At 40.2% G+C, this 22,395-nt stretch overlaps 4 protein-coding genes across 6 annotated transcripts; 3 read left to right on the top strand and 1 right to left on the bottom strand.

The window, feature by feature from the left end:
- Positions 1-4,951: 4,951 nt before the first annotated feature.
- On the bottom strand, positions 4,952-7,912 carry tyw3 (tRNA-yW synthesizing protein 3 homolog (S. cerevisiae)). 2 transcript variants are annotated; one of them, XM_046876432.1, is made up of 6 exons: positions 7,790-7,912; positions 7,089-7,169; positions 6,508-6,606; positions 6,346-6,417; positions 5,897-6,030; positions 4,952-5,331 (listed from the first exon to the last, which is right to left on the bottom strand). In XM_046876432.1, exons 1-6 carry the CDS (start codon positions 7,832-7,834, stop codon positions 5,124-5,126), a joined length of 639 nt encoding a protein of 212 aa, XP_046732388.1. In that variant the 5' UTR covers positions 7,835-7,912; the 3' UTR covers positions 4,952-5,123. The 2 variants fall into 2 exon arrangements, with proteins under 2 accessions (XP_046732388.1, XP_046732387.1); XM_046876431.1 differs by lacking the exon at positions 7,790-7,912 and adding an exon at positions 7,286-7,783.
- Positions 7,910-12,428, top strand: cryz (crystallin, zeta (quinone reductase)). Its single transcript, XM_046876430.1, has 9 exons — positions 7,910-8,021; positions 8,425-8,538; positions 9,094-9,246; positions 9,972-10,135; positions 10,212-10,263; positions 10,898-11,047; positions 11,143-11,244; positions 11,337-11,432; positions 12,243-12,428. Exons 2-9 carry the CDS (start codon positions 8,434-8,436, stop codon positions 12,402-12,404), a joined length of 984 nt encoding a protein of 327 aa, XP_046732386.1. The 5' UTR covers positions 7,910-8,021; positions 8,425-8,433; the 3' UTR covers positions 12,405-12,428.
- An 8-nt stretch (positions 12,429-12,436) lies between these two features.
- On the top strand, positions 12,437-17,253 carry lrrc53 (leucine rich repeat containing 53). Of its 2 annotated transcripts, none has more exons than XM_046876427.1 (6): positions 12,437-12,732; positions 13,761-13,838; positions 14,021-14,146; positions 14,476-15,294; positions 15,461-15,853; positions 15,931-17,253. In XM_046876427.1, exons 2-6 carry the CDS (start codon positions 13,832-13,834, stop codon positions 17,247-17,249), a joined length of 2,664 nt encoding a protein of 887 aa, XP_046732383.1. In that variant the 5' UTR covers positions 12,437-12,732; positions 13,761-13,831; the 3' UTR covers positions 17,250-17,253. The 2 variants fall into 2 exon arrangements, with proteins under 2 accessions (XP_046732383.1, XP_046732384.1); XM_046876428.1 differs by having other exon boundaries at positions 12,437-12,785.
- A 207-nt stretch (positions 17,254-17,460) lies between these two features.
- On the top strand, positions 17,461-22,084 carry fam151a (family with sequence similarity 151 member A). Its single transcript, XM_046876429.1, has 8 exons — positions 17,461-17,675; positions 19,197-19,346; positions 19,476-19,625; positions 19,711-19,870; positions 20,032-20,256; positions 20,572-20,708; positions 20,790-20,924; positions 21,030-22,084. The coding sequence occupies exons 1-8, from the start codon at positions 17,483-17,485 to the stop codon at positions 21,653-21,655; spliced, it is 1,776 nt and encodes a 591-aa protein (XP_046732385.1). The 5' UTR covers positions 17,461-17,482; the 3' UTR covers positions 21,656-22,084.
- Positions 22,085-22,395: the final 311 nt, after the last annotated feature.

Raw genomic sequence — 22,395 nt, 5'->3', positions numbered from 1 at the left:
AACGACGACAAATTTCATTCAGGTGTCTCCCAATTCTCTTGATCATTTCTGAGATGTTTCTACACCGTGACTGAAGTCTACCTGTGGAAAAATGTAATTGATTAGACATTCTTTGGAAAGGCGCACCACCTCAGCCTACAATGAAAATCAAAGCAAAAAAACAAGCCATGAGGTGAAAGGAACCGCCTGCAGAGCTCAGAGACGGGATTGTTGCAAGGCACAGATCTGGGAAAAGCTACAGAAAAATTGCTGGTACATAAAGATTCTCTAGTACACGGTGTCCTCCATCATTCTCGAAATTCTTAAAGCTGGTCCCCCAGAGCAATCAGGGGAGAAGCGTTTTAGTAAGAGAGGTGACCAAGAAATGGATGGTCACTCTGATTGAGCTCTGGAGATCCTGTGTGGAGATGGGATGAAGTGTCAGAAGGACAACCGTCACTGCCACCTTACACCGATCTGGGCTTTATGGCAGTGTGGCTAGACGGAAGCCTGTGCAAAATCCATAGAAGTCTGGTTGGAGTTTGCAATAAAAGCACCTGAAGGACTCTCAGACTGTTTTGAACATGATTCTCTGGTCTGATGAAACTAAGATTGAACTGTTTGACCTTAATTTTAAATGTTATGTTTGGAGGAAACATCTTAACAGTGAAGCATGATGGTGGAGGCATGATGCCGTTAAGGGGGGCGGGGGTTGGGGGGGTGTTAGATGCTGACATCTCTGGAGAGACCTGAAAGTGGCTCCTCATCCAACCTGACCAAGTTTGAGAGGATTTGCCATGAAGAATGGCAGAAAAACCCCCAATTCAGGTGTGCAGAGTTGCTGAGCACTGAGTCTGTATACTTATGTACTTAACATAGTACTTCAAATAATTCAGTTTTTTTTTTTTATTATTGTAATAAATGTACAGACATTTCTAGAATTCTATAATTTCAAGACATCTAAACTTTGAAAGAACACCTATGGAATTATGTAGTAAACAAAAAAACGTGTGAAATATCCCAGAGTATAAAGCATTTAATTTTTTTTTTCTCATGATGTTGTCACCTAGAATAGTATTCTTTATTATCAGGGGTTCCCGGAGGTGCTGAGTGCTTGTTGGCTGCTTTTCCTTTACTCTCCAATCCAAGTCATCCCAAACCATCAAAACTGAATTTAGATGAAGTGATTGTGGAGCCCAGGTCATCTGATGCAGCACACCATCACTCTCCATCTAGAACAAATCATTTTACCACATATATATATATATATATATATATATATATATATATATATTAGAGTGAGTGGAGGGTGAAACATCAAAACGTTAAATATTTTCAGAATTTTGTCTTTTTGCTATTGTCATCGTAAGCTTGAAAAGTTGCAGCGTCATAACTCCGGGACGATCTGACGATGAATTTTTTCACAGGATTCATTTGCCATTTTTTATGTAAAACTGAACTAATTTGTTAAGAAATAAAACTAAAACTTTCTTCTTGAAATTAAAAAAGGCCTTAACATTAACCAGGTCTCAAATGTAGTATGTAGTTAGTAAGGCTAACGTAGCTAGCTTAAAGGACAAAAGGAAAGCTTATAGCTACCAGTTCAACTTGTGCGAAGACTTGTGTGAATTGTTTGGGGCAATACTGTGCATTATTCACCACTATTATTTTCACAACCGGTTTATAGTTTGTCGATCCCCAGGGGATACTGCCAAGTACAAATGATCAAACGCAGGCAAAACTGAAACTCCAGTGGCGAAAAAAATCCACTGCAGAATGAGGAGGAGAATGATCATCATCATCATCATAATCAACATTTACACACTTTAGGAAATCATCTGCAGCATAGTTCATAAACTTTCTCCTTAAAACCTTCAGGCTTTGGAGTCAGATTAGTGTGCAGTAAAAGTGCATGAACGCCCTCTACTGGTGAACTACTGAACTCAATTCACTACCACTTTCAATTCGAATCAATTTGATGTGATTTATTTGGTGATGAACAGTAATTAAATAAATGTTAATCGTTACTGTACTTGAGTAGCTTTTTCGTGTATTTGTATTTTAATTAATTTCAATTTGGGGAGACTTTTACTTCAACTTTATTACATTTCAAAGTCAAATATTTGACTTTTTACTCAACTACATTTTGTGAATTCAGTCGTTTCTTTTTATTTATGAGGATTAAAAACTTGAAATGTGAAACACGCAGCGAGCGACCAATCAGGATCGAGCGCACGCTCTGTTTCACACGTGTACTGATTGGTGGTTGGTGTATCTACTGATCACCAACATACAGTTCAGCATCAGTTCAACATCAAGCAGAACATTTAGAGATTAATAAATGATGATGAAAGTCCAGATTCGAATTCACCACAACACACGTGACCTCATTTGCATAAATAATTGTTTAAATCGTTAAAAAAGAGAAGGTTTTGTGTTCATGATAATTGTAATGGAAATCAGTGTTTGAGTCTTTAATATGATTTTATTAATAGATCAGTGTAGGTAGGTACGGCTCCTGACCCAGACATGTGGAGAACAATAGTTTATTCCATGTGTTCTGTCCTGATTACAAACAGAACAGAAGCTTCTGGACTAGCCTTGGACCCAGTCTAATATAATATACGCGGTGGTATCAAAAGGTTTGGAGACTAGCTTCGTAACACGCCAACAGGTGGCAGCACAAGGCTGCACGCACAGTCACAGGGAGCACCTTCATAAGGCAGTGTGCCAAATGACATCGTCCAGTGTACACCCACCCTACTCGCCAGATATGGCTTTGCGGGTTTCGTTCTCATCCTGAAGATGAAGATTCAGCTCAAAGGCCCCGTTTTGAGACAGTTGCAGAGATCCAGCGTGAATCGCATAAGATGCTTGACATGCTTCGAAAAGAAGACTTCCAGGATACATTCCTGAAGTGGCAGGAACGCTGGGAACGCTGGATTGCTGTGCAATCTGACTATTTTGAAGGTTTTTCTCACTGGGTTTCTTTATGGATAGTCCAGGTTATGATTAATGCTTTAGACTTCCAGTGAGAAGGTTATGAGTTCGAATCCCAGAACTGCCAAGCTGACGCAAATTCTCCTCAAGTCTCTTTGGATAAATGAATGAGGTATTACAATGTCATTGAACTGTACTTCTGGTCTGTCAAGTATGGTCAGATAATACTGTTCCACCACATCCCACCACACCACAGCACGCATGGATCACCAGCTGCTCCTGATCAAATCCACGAACACACCTGCGTATACTTCTAAAACACAATTCAGCACTAACCTCATGTGGTACTGCGAAGGACTCGCTAATGAGCCGAATCCTCCTAATGAGGCATCTCAGGTCCGAGGCTAGAAGAGTAATGATCTCGAATCTGGAGGAAATGGGTTTCCAGACCGCAGCCCAGCTTCAGGAGCGGACAACATGGCCTGCTCACTTTCCACATCTTCTAAAGCTTCCGTCTTGCATCTTCGCCTTTTAGAGTTGTGTTCACTTCTGAAGAAACATCATGATTTGAAACAGATTTAAACGTGCAGTTTACACACGAGAGAGAAGAAGTGTGTTTAATTATAGGACCTCGTTTTAATCAGTACGGATGAAAGCCTCAGTGTTTATGACACGCAACGAGATAAAAGGAAGACGTTAATGTTGCGTCAATTTTGGTTGATTTTGATGACTGAAAAAAAGCAGATACGGCTCTGGATTAAACACGTCCACGCCGAGCTGCGGTTTCATCACCAAGCTACCACATCTCCAAACAGTAGGCCAGAGATAATCCACACCATATCACGTGGAATTTTTTCAGCAATGACATTTCTGTTGTGCCACAAAATCAGTCATGCTCTGGGTTTTTTTTGTCCATTTTTGGGTGCATTTAAAGTTGAGGAGCAAGCTCTCGCTTACCTTAGGAATCACATAAAAACACATGGTGTGCTCCTGCTTCACCTCTGACTGCTACAAAAAGCCGACACTGGAGACTCCTTTTTGAATACATAATGAGTTGTTGAGAAATGAATCAACAAATTCTGACCAATCAGAATACAGAATGTGATTAGATACCGTTTGTGTTGTTTATGTTTGAAACTCCAATGTTACATGGACTGTATGGTCAAAAGTTTGTGGACACCTGAGCATAAGATTGGTATGTGCTCTATGAACATCACATTTAGTGTCTATTTGCTGTTATAAAGAGCTCCACTCTTCTGGGAAGGTGTTCCACTGGATTTTGTGGAGATTTGTGAGAGATATTCAGCTACAAGGGTGTTAGTAAAGTCATGATTTGATGTAGGTGAGAAGATGAGGAGGCCTGAGATGCAGTCAGCGTTCACATTCATTCCAAAGGTGTTTAGTAAGGTCAAGGACAGTGCTCTATAGCAGTCCACTCATTTGTGACATCTAGCTGATGCCCTTATCAACTGAGAAGTTGAAGGTTAAAAGCCTTGCTGAAGGGCCCAGCAGTGGCCTCCTCAAATCTCCTGTGTGACTCCGCAATTTCATGGATCTCCAGGCTGTAGATGTTAAACCATCGCCAGCTGCACAGAGTGGCCTCCAATCGAAGAGAACCACATCCAGAGGCAGGTCAGGACGGAGGGGGGAGGGGGCAGATCCGAGGAAAGGGCAGGAACAGTGATCACTGGTACCCCAGGAACATGTTTAACTCGACCGAATACCACCAATGCCTTAACCATTCATTTCAGCACCTCAACATCTCAACTCAAGGCCACTTAAGGTCTTCCAAACCTCCAACCTAAAGCAGATCTTCATGGAGCTGGCTTTGTGCACAGGAGCATTGTCATGCTGGAACAGGTTTGGATCTCCTGGTTCAAGTAAAGAAAAAATGTCATGCTCCAGCATCCAAAGACCTCTGTTACAATTGTGTGATGAATTTATGGTAAAGGTTTTGGGGCACTATTAGTTGGAAAAGTCGAGTGTCCCAATACTTTTGGTGAGAGTGTGGATAGATAGAAAGGACAGAAAGTAAAACCACAAGCACAGGTTTTATTCTTCTATATTTTACACACTAAACACCTGCATCGTAACGATTTCGTATAAAATTAGGAAAAATGTACAATAAAATAATAATAATCTTAATAAAACGGCTGCTGAAGTGTTTTTACAGACACGCAGCACCGTGTGACGCCGTAACGCCGCTAAGAGAATACAGTGAGTTCACACTCGAGCTCGTCGCTGTGTTCGCCCTCACTCTGCTGTCTGATGTTACAGTCTGATCCTCCACCGTCCCCGTCCCCGTCCCGCTCTCTCCTCCTTCTCCGTCTGTACACAGCCTTCTCATCTGCGTCCTTCACACGCATCGTATCCTCCTGGGGCTCCAGAGCAGATCTCAGACACCCGTAAAACCTGAGACAGACAGATCTTTATAAGACTGATCCAATCCAATCCAATCTAAACCAAAGAAGTTTAAGGGATTATTCAACTTTATTTACTTCCTGAAACACGAAGCAGGAAAAATACAGACAGCTCACAAACATCAAAGGGCTTAATATCAAGATCAAAGTAAAAAAAAAAAAAGCCTTTGTACAAAAAAATTGCTTTTTTTTTTTTTTTTAAGAAGAATTTTGAGTCTTTTATTTATATTTTTATTCTAATGTGACGTCCACCCGACCCTTTCACCGATTCCTCCATTCTGATTGGTCAGAAAGTGCAATCAGGTAATTGTATCCATTTTAAATGTAACTATTTTTTGAATTCTATTTTTTTATTATTATTATTTTTTTTTTTTTTAAATCATTGTTTTTATCATTATTATTTTTTTTATTTTATTTTATTTTATGTAAGGTGTCCTTGAGTCTCATGTTGTACTTTATAGTTTATACTTTTAATACCTTAGAATTTTTTTTACTTTTTTCTATTCACTCCGTATGAATGTGGACGTGACGAATAAAATTTGATTTGAATATAAAACCTTTTGATCCTCTTGAGATTTTCGTCCATTTTATTATTTGCAACTCCGACGAGGAAATCGATATATTCTTCAGAAACCAGGACTTTCCCCTGACGGCCGAGAGGAACCTCGAGACAGTGGGTACTGCGAACAGCCTGCGTTAAAAAAACAGCACAAAATTTGTATATAAAATAAATATCTTCAGAACCAGAAAGAAGCATTTAATTTTTTTTTTAATACGCTTCACCTCTAAATGGGAACGAAAAAAGTTGATCATTAAAGAGGTGGCCATCTTGGAAAATCATCATCCTAAGCGCTACATTTATATAAACTCCACCCACCAAAGCCCCGCCCCTCACAGTTTAAACATGGAGTTCATTATTTTGATTGAAATGATACTCAACAGGAAATTAAACATGTTTAAATATAATTAATTTATGTATAAAAAAACGTATGACGAAAAAGTTCACCATGATGATTTTGCCTTTCTTTCCGACCGTCACTCCAGAGTTCCTGAACCCGGAGTTTATCGCCACAGAGTGCTTTGGGAAAGAAAAAAAATTAACAAAAATAATAATAAATTAAACCAAAATATAATTTTTTGTAACACTTAAACGTTTTTTGCTCGTTACCAGGAGCTGTGCGTCCTCCAGTCGTTTGCATTGCACATGAAGAACACAAGGTTCGAACTTAAATACTGCGTCTCCTGAGGATTTCTCCAAACCAGCCATCTGATCACGTAAAGACATTTAAATAATTAATTCATAAAAAAAGCTTTGAGAATTTTTTTTTTATAGGAAACCACAATACATACAGATCTTTTAACCAGGTCGAATATAATGTAAAGTATAATGTCTTTTATATGGTATTTTTTGGAAGAAATCTCCAGAATCAGTCAGAGATAAAGATCTAGAACTTGGGGAAAGTGTAACCCAAGGTTTTTAAACACTGAATCTGAAATTCTGCGATCTTCTGATCTAATAACAGACACAAAAACAATATAGTAATCTATTTGGGTGTATTCAATTTCTAAATAGAATAAAGTATCATCTCTATGCTCTGGAAAGAGGACATGTTTAATGAGCATCTCTGGAAGGAGTCTCCAGTACCAGTTCTGTGTATCAGCTCGAGAAAAGAGTTAAAACATGCAAACACCAAAAAAAAAACAATAATAATCGTAAAATCAATCTTCATTAAAAATTAAATGAAATACCACTTCGTCTTTCGTACACTTCTTATGCGTGACAAAGAGCCAGGAACAATTCTGCTTTTGCACTTCAGCACAATCCGACACCTGCCACAAACAACAAACAGTGAATGTCTTAATTGATTAATTGTTTAATGAACTCATTAAAGCTGTGGAAGCCTGAACCCTGATACATCTGCTCCTGCAGTGTAGGAACACTTTACCCCATCTATCAGGATGATTCTTCCAGAACACGAGCTTGTGGTGAAATACTGATCAGAGAGGTTTAGGAAGGAGACCACAGTGTTAATGTCCTCATCTACACTACCCTTCTTACTCAGGTCCAGTTTGTTCAGCCCCTGCTGCTTCCACTGGAGAAACATCTTCTCTCCTTCCATCTCGGCTTATTAACATCTAACACTAATCATTCCAATCCTTCACTTCTCCTTCAATTCTTTATTGGAGCGTTTTTAGATTTCTGATTTCACCGTTTGATACAAATGAGCTGCAAAACACACGTTGTTTTATCCGGCGGCTCCTGCGAACCGACTCAGAGCCGAGACCAAAAATGGAATCGATTCGTCGCCAAGCGAGTATTTAAGAAATAGGAGTCGATTCCCAAAAAAAAAATCCTTTTTTTAATCCTTTTTTCACATCCTTCTGTTTTAAATCAAGGAAATATTTTGCAAATTGTTAGACTCTCATGATGCAGAACAAAAAGGTTTTACCACTTCCTGGGTGTTTCGTGGAAACGAGTAACCAAATCGACTCATAGAGTCGATTCAGTACTCGTTCTAGACTCCTTGTCCAATCAGATTGCGAGCGCTATCCAATCGTCAGAAGGTACGGTACGGTAGCCGCGTGGTATCACGTGACATCACACGCGGAAGAATTTACGACATCGAGAAACCCATGTGTCAAAGTCTGATATAATTGCCCCAGTTTGTGTTTTGCAGCTGGGTGAGTTCCTGGACACACTTCAGACATGTTTCATTTATATTTAAAGTTTTATTTATTAATATTAATATTAATGACATATTATACAGTTGTATTTATATCAAAGTTGCCAAAATATTTAAAACAATGACGTCAAAAAGGTCATTTCAATGTTAAAAACAAATCTGTTGCCAAATCTTGTGCCAAAGAACATTGACAAACTAATATGCATGATCAATGAGAACTGTCTGTCCCACACAACCTCCAAAGAACCTTTCCTTCTCTCATAAGTACCGTTGTGTGATGAGAAATGGACACAAGTGCTTAAACAGGGTACCAGGTTCTGGATTCCCACCAGGATGATGTGTAACAAATAAAACAAATCCCCAAAGTGTGAAAAGTGTGCTGACATGTGATCCTTTAACAGGTTGGTGAGATGGCATCGAAACTAATGAAAGCCATCCGTGTGTCCGAGTTTGGAGCTCCATCGGTTCTGAAGTTCTGCTCGGATTTCCCGGTTCCTGCTCCAGGAGCCAAACAGGTACTGATACTTTACATACACTGATCAGGGAAACATTATGACCACCTGCCTAATATTGTGTTGGCCCCCTTTTCGCTGCCAAAACACTCCAGACCTTCAACAGCATAAACTTCTTCAGAAGTTCGTCTGTTGGATCGGAACCACACGGACCAGCCTTCGCTCCTCACGTGCATCAATGAGCCTCGTCCCCCACGACCCTGCCGCCGGTTCACCACTGTTCCACTTTTAATAGATTCTGACCACTGCAGACCAGGAACATCTCACAAGAGCTGCAGTTTTGGAGACGCTCTGACCCAGACGTCTAGACGTCTCAATTTGTCAAACTCGCTCAAATTCTGACGCTCGTCCTTTTTTCCTGCTTGTAACATAAACTTTGAGGACAAAATGTTCACCTGCTGCCTAATAAATAAATCCACCCACTAACAGGTGCCATGATGAAGATCATCAATGTTCTTCACTTCACCACTCAGAATGTTATAATGGTATAATGTTCTACCTGATCGGTGTCCAGATGTATTAAATATGCTGCAAACTTTAGATACGTTTGTAATGCAGGTGCTGATTCGAGTGCACGCGTGCGGAGTGAACCCTGTGGAGACGTACATCCGAGCCGGTGTCTACGCCCGCAAACCCGACCTCCCCTACACTCCTGGATCTGATGTCGCCGGGGTGGTGGAAGCTGTCGGAGATGGAGTCCGCTTTCTGAAGGTTCCATCACCTCGTTTTTCGAAGATTATATAGATTTTTTGAAAGACTTATCAATACTTGTGTTTTAATTTCATAGGCCAAAAAGTTTGTGCACCCCCTGAATCACACCCATGTGATTCTTCCCCTCAAACCTCAATGAAGACAATTGTATAGAATGTTCTCAATGTCTGAACGTAGTGATGTAAAAAAGATTAAATACAACTAGATGTTTTTTTTCCTGTTGTGTGTGCAGGAAGTTACAGCTCTACCTCTGCCATGTTAATCTGTATTCCATGTGACTCTCAGGACACATCTGAACTTCTCGAGAAACATTTAAGCGACGAGAAATCGATCTAAATATCAAATACTGTTTACAGTTGATTGCATCACATTGTTAACTTTTAAAAGTGCTCCAGTGAATTAAAGTTATAATCCCTCGTTTATCGCGGTGATTCCGTTCCAAAACCGCACGTGATAAATAAAAAAAACGCGAAAAACGGACACCATCCCAAAAAGGTTATTTTATGTATGTAGTACTGTATTAACATTCGACTTCATTTTATAATTAATAATTATATTTGTATTAATAAATTTCATTATTTCAACATAAAACTCCATAAAAACAATTCCCTATAAGTGTTTTGGGACAAACTCATTCGTTATGTGGCAATAAACCGTGGCGTGAGATTCGATCCGCAGTAAAGCGGGGGATTTCTGTCTGAAACTAAACCGTGGTCTCGTTCCAGGCAGGAGATCGAGTTTTCACCACCGGCACGGAGACAGGAGGATACGCCGAATACAGCGTCGCTTCAGAGGAGACTGTTCACAAACTGCCCGATTGTCTACATTATAAACAAGGAGCCGCTGTGGGAATCCCGTATTTCACTGCATACAGGGCGATTTTTCACAAGTAAGAAGGGAAAGAATCTTTTCCTTTTTTCCACTTATATGTGTTTGTTGAAGCGTTTATATTTTGTCTTTAAAAGGGCGCATGCTAAAGCAGGAGAGATCGTCCTGATTCACGGAGCCAGCGGAGGGGTGAGAGCGATACTTTAATATTAAAAATCATTTAATTCATCAAATATGATCGAAATCCAATCAATTTCTAGTGATTAGAGAAACTTGCAGTGGACAACACATTCTCATATTCAATAAATAATAAAGGATAGGAATCACTTTAAGATTTTGTTCTATGAACCATAAGCTAGCTTTAAAAACCAACAATAATAATAATAATAATAGAATTTTTATTATTATTATTATTTTATTTTATTTTTTGTTAAAGCTGAGTGAAGATGAGGTTTTTCATGATCTTTTAGACATTTGGGATAAATAAATATATCGTAAATAATAATAAATAGAATAAATATATAAATAACTGACATTTAGGAATGAATATGGTTTTAATTGTGTTAATAAATAACAATAAATATGGTTTTATGCTTATGGTTTTTTTACGGATTACATAATCAGATTTTTTAACCTTTATTGTTTTATGTTTTAGGATGTTTTGATAATGTTATTAAATATAATAATAATAATAAATTCTAATGATAAAAAATACATAGTAGTATTATTATATAATAGTAAGCACTTAAACAATAAAAAATGTGTGTGTGTGTGTGTGTGTGTGTGTGTGTGTGTGTGTGTGTGTGTGTGTGTGTGGTTTTAGGTTGGAGTTGCAGCATGCCAGCTAGCCCGAGCGTACGGGTTTAGGGTTCTGGGTACAGCTGGTACGGCGGAGGGAATGAAGCTCGTGCTCAGTAACGGAGCCCACATGGTTTTTAATCACAGAGAAAATGACTACATGGATAAAATCCAGGTTTGTTCTGTTTCTGCTGTAAATTTCCTGCGTGGAGGAGAATAGTCAGAACATCAGCATCTGTGTGTGTGTGTGTGTGTGTGTGTGTGTTTTAGGACGCGACTGAAGGCCGTGGTGTAAACGTGATCGTCGAGATGCTCTCCAATGTGAACCTGAGTAACGACCTGAAACTGTTGGCACCCGGCGGCAGGGTGATGGTGAGCGGCTCGTATTTCTCCACACACGTCTTTTATACGTGTCTCTGTTCTGCACCTCCTTCCTTACTGACGTCACTGAGATGTGCTTTCAGATTGTCGGATGTAGAGGTTCTGTCGAGATTAACCCGAGAGACACGATGGCGAAAGAGACAAGTATCATCGGCGTGTCTCTGTTCAGTGCCACAAAGGTCCATTTTTTTCCTATTTCTACTGTTTCTACGTTTACTTTATAAAGACACGCCCCCTTTATTTAGATTGATGAATACATAAGCCACGCCCACTTCACTGAGACTGAGAGCTGCATAAGCCACACCTCATTCACTGAGACTGACAGATACCTAAGCCACACCCCCTTCTTTGAGTGACGGATGCATAAGCCACACCTTTATTTGCAACAGACAGATACATAAGCCCCACACACTTTACAGAGACTGACAGGTGTATATATGCCACGCCTACCAATTTAAGTGGCAGATAAACAGGCCACGCCTCCTTTGATGAAACTGGCATTCACATTAACCAAGCCTACTTCTGTGGGACTGACATACATAAGCCACGCCTCCTTTACTAAGACTGTCAGATGAATAAATTAATTAGACAGACAGATAAATAAACAAGCCACGCCTCCTTCAGCTAGACTGCCATTTACATAAGTCACGCCTACTTCTGTGAGACTGATAGACACATAAGCCATGCCTTCTTCACTGAGACTGAAAGATAAATGACACACCCCCTTAATTGAGGCTGACGGATAAATAATCCACACTTCTTTCACTGATACTGAGATACATAAGCCACGCCTTCTTTGCTTAGACTGACATATACATAAGCCACGCCCACTTCACTGAAACATAAATAAGACATGCCCCATTCACTGACACATAGATACGTAAGCCACGCCCACTTCCAGACTTCAAGGATTGTGGTTGATATGCTCACAGACACTTACAATATTGTTTGCTCTGTGTGTGTGTGTGTGTGTGTGTGTGTGCGTGTAGAAGGAGACAGCAGAGACGGCCGCAGCACTGTTTGCTGGAATGGAGGCCGGGTGGCTCAGACCCATCATCGGTTCTGAGTACTCCCTCGATAATGCTGCTCAAGCCCATGAGGAGATCATCAACAGCTCTGGGGCTTCAGGGAAAATGATCCTGATCATGTAAACCATAATAAAAACCTCCCACTGATCTCAGATGTTTCTTTTCTTTACTGCTATAATAATCATCAGATGTTGTTTTGGTGGCTTTAATTCTATTAGTCAGCCTTTGGAGTGTAGGACAGCTGGAGGATCAGGTGGCACTCAGGTAAAAAGCTGTAACACTACACTGCGAGTTTGTATTCAACACTGGTTAAGTGTTACCTGCTACCTCCTACCTCCTACGTGCTACCTGTACACCTTCAGTCTCACCAGAACACACGGATCATCCACCGAACGCAGACTGGGAACCATCAGGATTATGAGAAGCATGTTGATTCATGGTTTCTTGTCAGGTGAGAAGATTTCGCTGCATGGTGATGAATTGGAAAGAACGACTGCTGTAAAGGTAAAGAAAGAGGAGTTTATGGACGTGTAGGCAGAAGAATAATTCAGCTCATATTGTGGGAATGTGGTTCGGAAGATTTCAATTCAAGTATCTGATCAAATAATCTGAAAATTATATCTGAATAACATCATTTAAAAAATATTGTGATTTCCACCATCAACATACGTTGAAAGAAGGTTTTTAAACCCCCAAACAAACTTTTGATTTTCCAAAATTCTATTAATAACTTTGGTGCGACTTTCTTTGATGACGAGAAAAAATTAGTGACGATCGGACAAAATGTGTAGGACAAAATCCAAGATGGTGGAAAATCAAATTCGGGGGAAATTGATGTTACTGGGTGTTTTGAACTCGGCTATAGACCTATTGATTCAGATGGTCTGACTTTTGTTATCTTGGAAACAATTGAAAATCTTGAAAATTGAAATTTGACCTGTTGGTTGTGCACAAGCATTAAGAAAACATGGTCTAAATTTTATCAGAAGGTTCCTCTGATGCTCCTCAATCAGGGTACCAAATTTCACAGCTTTTTACCAGCTATTGTTGTTATTTGCAGTCATAGACCCCCAAGCCAGAAGGAGAAGAAAGTGTGGAATAACGATGAGATGCCTACGTACCGGTGTTGCTTTGAGAAATTTTGCTTATGTCAGCTTTATTTAGTAATAATACAGCTTAGGCCAATATCATCTAGAAGTATTTACTATACGTTTAATCAGCAACATTCCTATAATCTAGATTCCTTTATTTGAATTTAAAATTTTAATAATAGACTAATGACTCAGTCACACCCTTGTATACATTACTGAGGAGAACAGGTTGAGTATCATGCATGTTTTATCACCACTGCTTTGTAACAGGAGCACAAAAGGAGATGAAGTGCTACAAAACAGCGTGAAACCTAAAAGATCTAATGAACATTTTAAACTGGTGAAGTAGCCAATTAGCTTGATTTCAAATCTTGGTTGGAACTTTCAGAAGAAGGTCCAAGATCTTGGGGATGTGAGAGCTGCAACACTGTGTGACCCAGTCAACCAAATGAGAAAACCATGAGAAGTAAGTACAAATAATTAACACTGTAGGTTCTGAATGATGTTTTCCACATACGTAGCTTTCTAGCAGCTTCCTGTAGACCTTAAGCAGATATTTAGTGCTCGTTCATACAGTTCATTCCAAGGACAATGTCAGCCTGTGTTAAGTGTAATTAATCCAAGCTAACAAATGCTGATGCTCCTCAGGTGTCCTCCTGCTACTGATGGTGTCAGTAACGCAAGTTCAGCTTTCCTCTCATTCGCTCTGCCCGGATTCCTGCATTGTGTGTTCGAATGACGCCATCATCTGCAGTAAGATCTCCATGATCATAGGTGACCAAGCTTCTCAATCATTCATTCATGTTCTGTTCATCATGTCAGGCCTTAATATGGCACCGATATGGTAATTTTGAACAAAGAAATATATTAGTTTACATTCCAGACTTGGGCACTGACCTGTGTGCTTCTAGATTAGATACAGTTCAGATACGTGACAAATTAAATGTTTTAGTCAAAATGAAAGTATGGAGAACAGCAATGAGAGTAGATGTTGAGAAAACTGGAGATTGATGTGATATTTGGGGATCTCAGCTGGTATTAAACAGCGAGACAAGAAATTGTGAGTGTTTCAGGTGAACACTTTCATTTTCTTTCATCTCCAGAGGCTCCGGATTCAACCAAAGCCTTGATGCTCACCGACGGATTCATCGACACTGTGGATCACATCGCGATCTCTGATTTATCCAACATGAGTGTTTTGGTACTCAGCAACAACATCATCTCGACCATCGTAGGGAACGCTTTTCAAAACCTAACTGTCCTCAGAACCCTATCTTTGGACCATAACCTTCTCTCCAGCCCCTCCCTCGATAGATTGACCTTCTCCTGGCTTCATAAACTAGAGACCCTTCATTTGGGTCATAATTCTATAAAGGAAATCTGTGGATCCTGGTTTCAATACACCAATTCTCTGAAAACTCTGCTGCTGGAGGGGAACCTTCTGAGCTTTCTTAACTCCAGTACGTTTGCTTCATCTGACCTGAGAAGCTTGGAGACCTTGGATTTGTCGGACAACCTCATCTCCTTCGTGGGCCGAGACAGTTTCCGCAACCTGCCGCGTCTCGGGAGTCTGGATCTCTCACGAAACAGGCTTCAAAATGTGCCCGATGCTTTCTCATATCTCCTAAGGCTCTCGATGCTAAACCTGGACCTGAATCGCTGGAACTGTAGCTGTGAGCTGAGGGAGTTAGCCCGTTTTCTCAACAGCTACATTCAGTCTCCAGACAAAGTCTTGCACAATGGGAAGAGGATGGCGTGCGCTGGTTCAGACAACCCCAAAGTTCAGACAGTGCTGGAGATAAATGAGGCTAACTGTATGCCAGCTAACGGAAACATGATGGCGGACATCAATGCTACGAGTTCCATCACATCTCAGCGCTACACCAGAGACGTTGCCATTGCTGTTGTCTGTTCATGCCTGGGTGAGTATTAACATTTTATGTACATCTCCATTAATAATTAGTAATAAGACAAAATATTTGATCTGTGATGGTTCTGAGTTAAAATCCCAGGCCAAAGTGTTTTTTCCAAACAAAGAAATCTTGAATTTCTCTGGAATTTTCTGACACCAGAACTTTTGAATTTCAGGTGGTGTTGTGATTACGCTTGCAATACTTGCACTTCTACACAGGAAGTTGGGGAAAAGGTTTCGCCCAACGCAGAAGACAAAAGGAGCCGAGGAACCGTCCAGCCAGGCGTGGGACTTCACTGAAGGCAAAGTGGCTCTCTCGATGTCTTATGCTCTCCAAAACAGCAACAACCGTGATCATCTACAATGGGACAAAGAGGACACTTCATCTGGGAGCAGACCCGACACAATGAGAAACTATTTCATTTGCCAAAACTGTGGTTTGACATCCAGGAGAAAAGCTTTGAATCAAAGAACTAACAGAGGAATTCGACCGAATGTGGAAGAAGAATGGTCAACCTATTTGGACAGATGGAAAGACACCGATTTCTGTCCAAAAATCAAAGATGAAGGTATTAAAATATGTATTATTCTGAGAATATTTTCTTCTTCAGATCACACATAAACCGTATTCTTGTTTAAATCCCAGATGGAAGCCTTCAAAGACATAAGGTAAAAAGTGCCAGTGGGTTAAACACTGATCATCCCAGACAACGATCTCCACGAGAAGACACATCGACACTGAGAATGCAGCAGATAGCTCTGAGGAGACACATGTCAATTGCCCAAAGACAAACATTCACCCCAGAAGAGGAACCAAATGCCAAAATCTCAACTCACAAGAATCATTCCTTCTTCAAGCACCAACATCGAGGAGGATATGGTGTTCTACCAGTTCAGCACCATCCTCAGACTTACATGGATGACATCCAGGACAATATGCCTAGAAATCAAGAGGAGCATATGCTCCCCAGAAGCTCTAAGGTCATTCTGTACAAAGATACATTAAATTACAACCAGTCCAACATGGAGCACCAGGATGGAACCCAAGCTAGAATCCAGAGAAGCGTAACCTTTGATTTGTCCATGGAACGTGCCTTGTATGTATCTAGAAAGGAAGGTCCATACAAAATCAGCAGGACAAAAATGTCTGAAGCACTGCAGCCAAAAAGCAAATCAAGTCCAGGCAAAGAATCTAAACAAAGAAAAGGGAACGCACAATCGAGGAATTCAAAAACTCTTAAACCTAGATCTCAAAGACATAGTAAGCTGAAGGTCAAATTAAATCTGAACCCTCTCAAAAAAAGTCAGGTTTCTCCAAAGTCTGGTTCTGACTCTGAGGCTAAAGATGTGAAAAGAACACCAAAAAAGATCAAGAAAGACAAATCGCAGAAGAGTGAGGCAAAAAAGGAAAGTGAAGGACAAAAGTCTGGTTCTGACGCTGAGGCTAGAGATGTGAAAAGAACACCAAAAAAGATAAAGAAAGACAAACCTCAGAAGAGTGAGATGAAAAAGCAGAGTGAAGGACAAAAGACTGAAGAAAAATACACAAATTCTGAGAAATCGCAATGTGAGGAAAGTTCAATCGATCCCTTAGAAACTCCGAGTTCTGAAAAGAATCCAGTGGAATCCAGTCCACCCGTGCAGACTTCCAATCTTTCAGCTGAAACCACGGAACAACTTGGTACAAAAAACATTACACACCACAGTCAAATCCCATCCCTGGACCTTAGCCTGGCACTGGGTGCACCAGAAGATGGTAAAGAAAGTCTTCAGAAAGAGTTTCAAACACCACAAGATAGAGAAGTACTTCCTGATGACTCTTTGACCCCAGGGTCCTCAACGGTCTCTGTTGTCCAGGAGTACCTGTCCTCGGGTGATGGCTCACCGAAGAGAAAAATTCGCCTGATTGTACCTGAGAAAAGCTCCAACAGGCCTAAGACTGCACTGGAGAAGAAGATCAGATAAATGTCCACCATGTCTTGTGAGATATTTGTCTGAAGTGCCTTTTTTTCATGCTGCTCCTTCACTGAAAATGTTCACACCATCTTCAAGGACCAAGAGTCATTTTTTTAAGTCAGATAACAGCCGAACAAAGTTCTGTCTCTCCAGAATCATTTTTCTTTATGATCTATTGATAAGATAAAACTTGAAACGCCTGAACTGCAGAACAGCAGAACTCAGGAGACGGAACTACAAGGATGGACGAGAGAAGGAAGAATGGTAACGAAAGACGACAAGACGAGATAGAAGATGAAGAAAAAATACCGAAGACCATACTGGGGATTTGTACCAGACAGCAGTTCAATATGTTGTGTGTGGCTGTTGGGCTCGTTGTGCTGCTGATCATCATAACAGTAACTTCCGTGGTCCTCACCATGAACTCGGGTTCAGGTAAATTTATTATTGTTTGAAATATTACAAACCCTGTGGTGTAGAACTTTTGCTTGAATTATTTTTTTTTTTTAGCCAAAAATCTACATCCAGATTGCTGTAAAGATGTGTTCTTTCAAAGATCTTAAGCCGAAAATCTGCACATAATAAAAAAGACCATAGACCACTAATTTATTACTTTTATACGTTTTATTATAAGTAGCTACTATAAGATTAGACATACGAACCATATGTGCTTTTTGAACATCCCATTCCACATTTATTATTAAAATAAGCTCCTCTCTTCTCTTGGAAGATGTTCTACTAGATTTTGTGGAGATTTGTGTGAGCTTCATTCAGTTACATAAGTGTTAGTAAAATGATGGAAATGATGGGAAATTTCATGTGTCAGCGTCCAAAAGACACCTGATACAATTGTGTGCCTCCATGTTTGTGCTAACAATGTGGTGAAGAACCACATATGGCTGGGAAAAGTTGTACATTGCGAGCTGCTAAGATTCCATAATCGATATCATTTTTGTTCTTTTTTTTTGTTTGGAAATCGTTAAGATGTAGTTAATAGAACAATTGTTTCAGTTTCTGGAAATAGCTAGCGAGCTAGTTAGCGCTAGTGATCACGTGCTAATCAAGAGAACTTATTTTGATATATAACATGTATATATCTACAATATAACTATAATTAAATGGATCAGGCAAGAACCATGATAAAAACTGCCGTGTATGTTGATCTTGTTTCCATCACTGGAAAGAGCTTTAGCATAAATGCTGTTATTCTCCAGACTGGATCAACGCTGAGGCTGTAGACAAAATATTAAACTCTTCTAGACAAAATTAGTTTGAGTAAAAAATGTTAAAGCTACATACAGTATTTTCTCCTTATATACAGACAGTAATAAAGTAAAAAATCTGTAATTTACAATCTGTATTTCCATTTGGGGAGACGTTTATTTGAACTTCACTACAGTTTAACGTCAAATATCTCCCATTTTACTCAACTTGATTTTGCGAAATCAGTCGTTCCTTTTAATTTATGAGCGAACAAATTTGCCGCTTGGATCATGAACATACAGTTCAGCGTCAGTTCAACGGCAAGCAGAACATTTAGAAACATCCAAGAAACTCAACTCAAAACAACACACGTGACCTCATTTACACAATTTTCTTTTAAGTGGTTAAAAATACGTTTTTGGTTCATGATCATTGTTACAGAAATCAATCAGTGTTTGAGTCATTAATATCATTCTATTAATAGATCAGTGTGCTGAGAGTCACATTCGAGTCTTTACACATAAACTGAGGTGATAAAGTAAAGAGTCTTGTGATAAAAATGATAACAGGAACATTAGAGTTATAATAAATCACTACTTTGGATACTTAAGTACATTTGAAGGCAAAATATTTTGTACTTTTACTCAAGTGAAAGTTTAAAGGGACACTTTTACTGTTACTGAGTGTCTCTATTTTAACTTGTGTACTTCATCCACCACTGATTATAAATACACTTGTGTTGTGTTTCTTCAGGACCATTAGAGACCATGGTCCCATCCCCTACAGATGGAGACATGCTGGAATTTCTTCTTCAAAATGAGGAGATTGAAGAGAAAGACGGACTTTACGCTACTTGGTATCACGCTGCCAACAGCAAAGCCGAAACCAAAAAAGCCCTGGAGAGTAAATACGGAATCCTTTCCTCATGAGTTGTATTATTTTCTGGCCGGAGTTTCACGATTATGTAACGAGTGATGAATCTAGATTGATATCTGTACGAGATAACAAGCACTGTGACGATCCGTTCCTCAGGTGACGTTATGATTCTGGAGGCTGACGTCAATGTTCAAGGTCATAACACGGTCAACGAGACCAACATTCCCATCATGGCCCATCCGCCAGATGTCTACAGTGATAACACTTTGGAAGAGTGGCTCGATGCGGTTATTAAATCTAAGAAAGGTGAAGAATCAGTAATGGAAGAAGATTGGAGAACTTTGCATTAGATGTATTTCTTCTAAAATGCGTGTTTTTCCCCTTTAATTAGGAATAAAACTGGATTTTAAAAGTCTTCAAGCGGTGGAGCATTCACTTGATCTTCTCAGGCTCAAGAATCAAACGGGAATCAACCGTCCCGTATGGTTGAACGCCGATATCCTTCACGGTCCGAACGTTCCAACTTTCTGGCCCGTGGTCAATGGTACTCGGTGAGAGCAGAACATTTAAGTAGGAAAAATACTTCTTGTAGGAAAATATTCCACTTGGGTGTCTTTTGTCATGCTCCTTACTCCAAATGTGTAGAGAAATTCTTCTACAGCTTGTGGAACAGCCTTGGTTTAACATCTCACCATATTTTTAAACCTACCAGATTCTTAGAACTTATCCAGACAAAGTTCCCAGATGTAACCATCTCACCAGGCTGGAAGGTTCTTTACCTGCCCATCTTCCCCAATGTCACGTACACGCAGTCTATGGTGACGAAGATGTACGACTCCGTCAAACACCTTCCTCAAAGAATCACGTTTCCTGTTCTGGCAGTTATGGTAAAGAATGGATGGCCTCACCTAAGCTGGCTTCTCAGCCAGTCCTCCAGGTATTTCACCCAAAACAAAACAGTCAGGCCTGTCCATCTCCTCTGATTTTAGCACAGGATGGAGTCCAACCTGAGCCAGTTCCGCTTATTTGATCAGAGGATGAAGTCATACCTGATCCATCTTCTCTTATTTGACCAGAGGGTGGAGTTAGACCTGATCCATCTTCTCTTATTTGACCAGAGGATGGAGTCAGACCTGATTCAGTTACTCTTACTATCTCCTTTTACCAACCCAGTAGCAGGATCTGCATCATGTACCATCACAAAGATGAAGCTTTTCATTTTAAAAACACACCTACTCTCTGTATGATCCAGGTTCAGTTTGACCTTGTGGCAAGGTGAGGAGAACCCCACCGTCAATGACCTGCTCTTCATTAGAGACAACAGCAACCCTCAGCGCATCTACTACGACATCTACGAGCCGGTGCTGTCCCAGTTTAAAGAAGCTGCAAGTGGGTTCCTCGCCCCTTTAGAACATTTCTATAATTATATTTAATATTTATATTTGACATTTCTGTATCTTTGTGTATTAGAGCAGAGGAACAGACCAAGAAGGTTCTACACAGGTGGAGACATAGTGGATTATTTCAAGCCTGCAAACGGTGAAGGACTTAACATCCTGTGGGAGGAGGTGCATGACCGTGCTTCTCTTCTAGCTTTACTCAAAGGTATGGCAAGCAATAATGTGATGGTGAGGTGTCTACAAACCTTTAGCTCTTCAGTGTAACTGAGGTGGTACCATCACACTACCCAATGATTTGTTGTGTTTCCAGAAAACCCAAGTGGAATGCTGGTGATTCCTGTAACATCTGGAACAGGAGATTTGATAACTCCAGTTGTTGAAGGCTCACTGCCAGAGCTGCCTCTTCAGGATTGTCTAGATTTAATCCTCACTTCAAAGAACCCATGGGGCATCTACATCAGGGTGAAGTCTCCGATGCATCTAGCTACGTCACTTCATCTGCTTCGACAGGTGTACGCTGGAGACCTTCTCCACCATCCAGTCTGGATCAACATGGACGTCGCACATGGAGTTTTCAATGTCGAGGGCTACATCTCAGGCCTGGAGTACGTGAGGACCATTAACGAGATTTTTCCATACGTCACCATGGCTCCTAGCTGGCCTCGGGAGGTTCTGGATCAGGGTTACACACCGCACGTGGTCGAGGACATGATGGATCTCTTTCAAGAGGTTTGGCAGGATGTCTCCTTGCAGCTGTTGGATATCTACCTAGAGAGATCGGAGGCTGGAATTAGGATTCTTCGACAAAACCAGGCACGGTTTTCTCTCATGGTGGAAGACAGGACCAGGAATGGAGGACTCGCGATGGGGAGGTCGATGTTTTACCTTCGTAACAGGACCTTTTACAATCGTCCCACTGAATTTACAGAGGTTTAAATCGAGTATAAATACAAGCATGTAAAATAAAGACGTTTTCTGTAATGAAACAATTGGACGCAAATTTACTTCAACTGCATCCTTTATCTTTATTATCATGATGTTCTTAGATGTTAATTCACATATACACCAAAACTACTGACCGGCATCTAACAGGACAACAAAAACAACTGATCCATCTTAGTACAATATAGAACATTATCCTGAGGGAGAAGTTCCAACCAATCAGATGCTAGAATTTTTTCTGGCCATTATAATCAACAAATCACAGCTTCATAAGAAATCGTATTTTAGTATTTTGTGCTTTTATATATTTCCACTACATGACTAAAGGTTTGTGGACACCTGACCATACGGTGTTGAACATTCCATTCCACATTTAGTGTCCATTTGCTGTTATTATGAACTCCACTCTTCTGGGAAGATGTTCCACTAGATTTTGTGGGGATTGTGTGAGATTTCATTCCAGCCACAAGGGTGTGAGTAAAGTCAGGTTCCTGATTTAGGTGAGAAGGTAAGGACGCCTGGGGTGCAGTCAGCGTTCACATTCATCCCAAAGATGTTCAATGAGGCTTGAGCTCTTTAGCAGACCACCAGAGACCTTCCATCCCATGTAAAGATTGATTTTAGCCTACCGTATCCGAAGACGTCCTTGACACACAATAAGATCCTATCCTAAAGCACATATGGCTGGAAATTCAGATGTCTATATACTACATTATAGCCAAATGCCAAGTGTA

This window comes from Silurus meridionalis, chromosome 20 (assembly GCF_014805685.1).
Source record: "Silurus meridionalis isolate SWU-2019-XX chromosome 20, ASM1480568v1, whole genome shotgun sequence".
NCBI lineage: Eukaryota > Metazoa > Chordata > Actinopteri > Siluriformes > Siluridae > Silurus > Silurus meridionalis.
The sequence above is the reverse complement of the archived record's forward strand: the minus strand, read 5'-3'. Positions and strand labels throughout refer to the sequence as shown.

Coding starts and splice junctions, on each gene's coding strand:
- tyw3 (XM_046876431.1), bottom strand. CDS start 7,459: ATGGAAGGAGAGAAGATGTTTCTCCAGTGGAAGCAGCAGGGGCTGAAC. Junction 6,607..7,088: donor AGTGTACGAAAGACGAAGTG/GTATTTCATTTA, acceptor TTACGTGATCAG/ATGGCTGGTTTGGAGAAATC. Junction 6,418..6,507: donor TGGAGGACGCACAGCTCCTG/GTAACGAGCAAA, acceptor TCTTTCCCAAAG/CACTCTGTGGCGATAAACTC.
- cryz (XM_046876430.1), top strand. CDS start 8,434: ATGGCATCGAAACTAATGAAAGCCATCCGTGTGTCCGAGTTTGGAGCT. Junction 8,539..9,093: donor CTGCTCCAGGAGCCAAACAG/GTACTGATACTT, acceptor TTTGTAATGCAG/GTGCTGATTCGAGTGCACGC. Junction 11,048..11,142: donor ACTACATGGATAAAATCCAG/GTTTGTTCTGTT, acceptor TGTGTGTTTTAG/GACGCGACTGAAGGCCGTGG.
- lrrc53 (XM_046876427.1), top strand. Junction 15,295..15,460: donor TGTTGTCTGTTCATGCCTGG/GTGAGTATTAAC, acceptor TTTGAATTTCAG/GTGGTGTTGTGATTACGCTT. Junction 15,854..15,930: donor TCCAAAAATCAAAGATGAAG/GTATTAAAATAT, acceptor TTTAAATCCCAG/ATGGAAGCCTTCAAAGACAT.
- fam151a (XM_046876429.1), top strand. CDS start 17,483: ATGGACGAGAGAAGGAAGAATGGTAACGAAAGACGACAAGACGAGATA. Junction 19,347..19,475: donor AACCAAAAAAGCCCTGGAGA/GTAAATACGGAA, acceptor TCCGTTCCTCAG/GTGACGTTATGATTCTGGAG. Junction 19,871..20,031: donor CCCGTGGTCAATGGTACTCG/GTGAGAGCAGAA, acceptor TAAACCTACCAG/ATTCTTAGAACTTATCCAGA.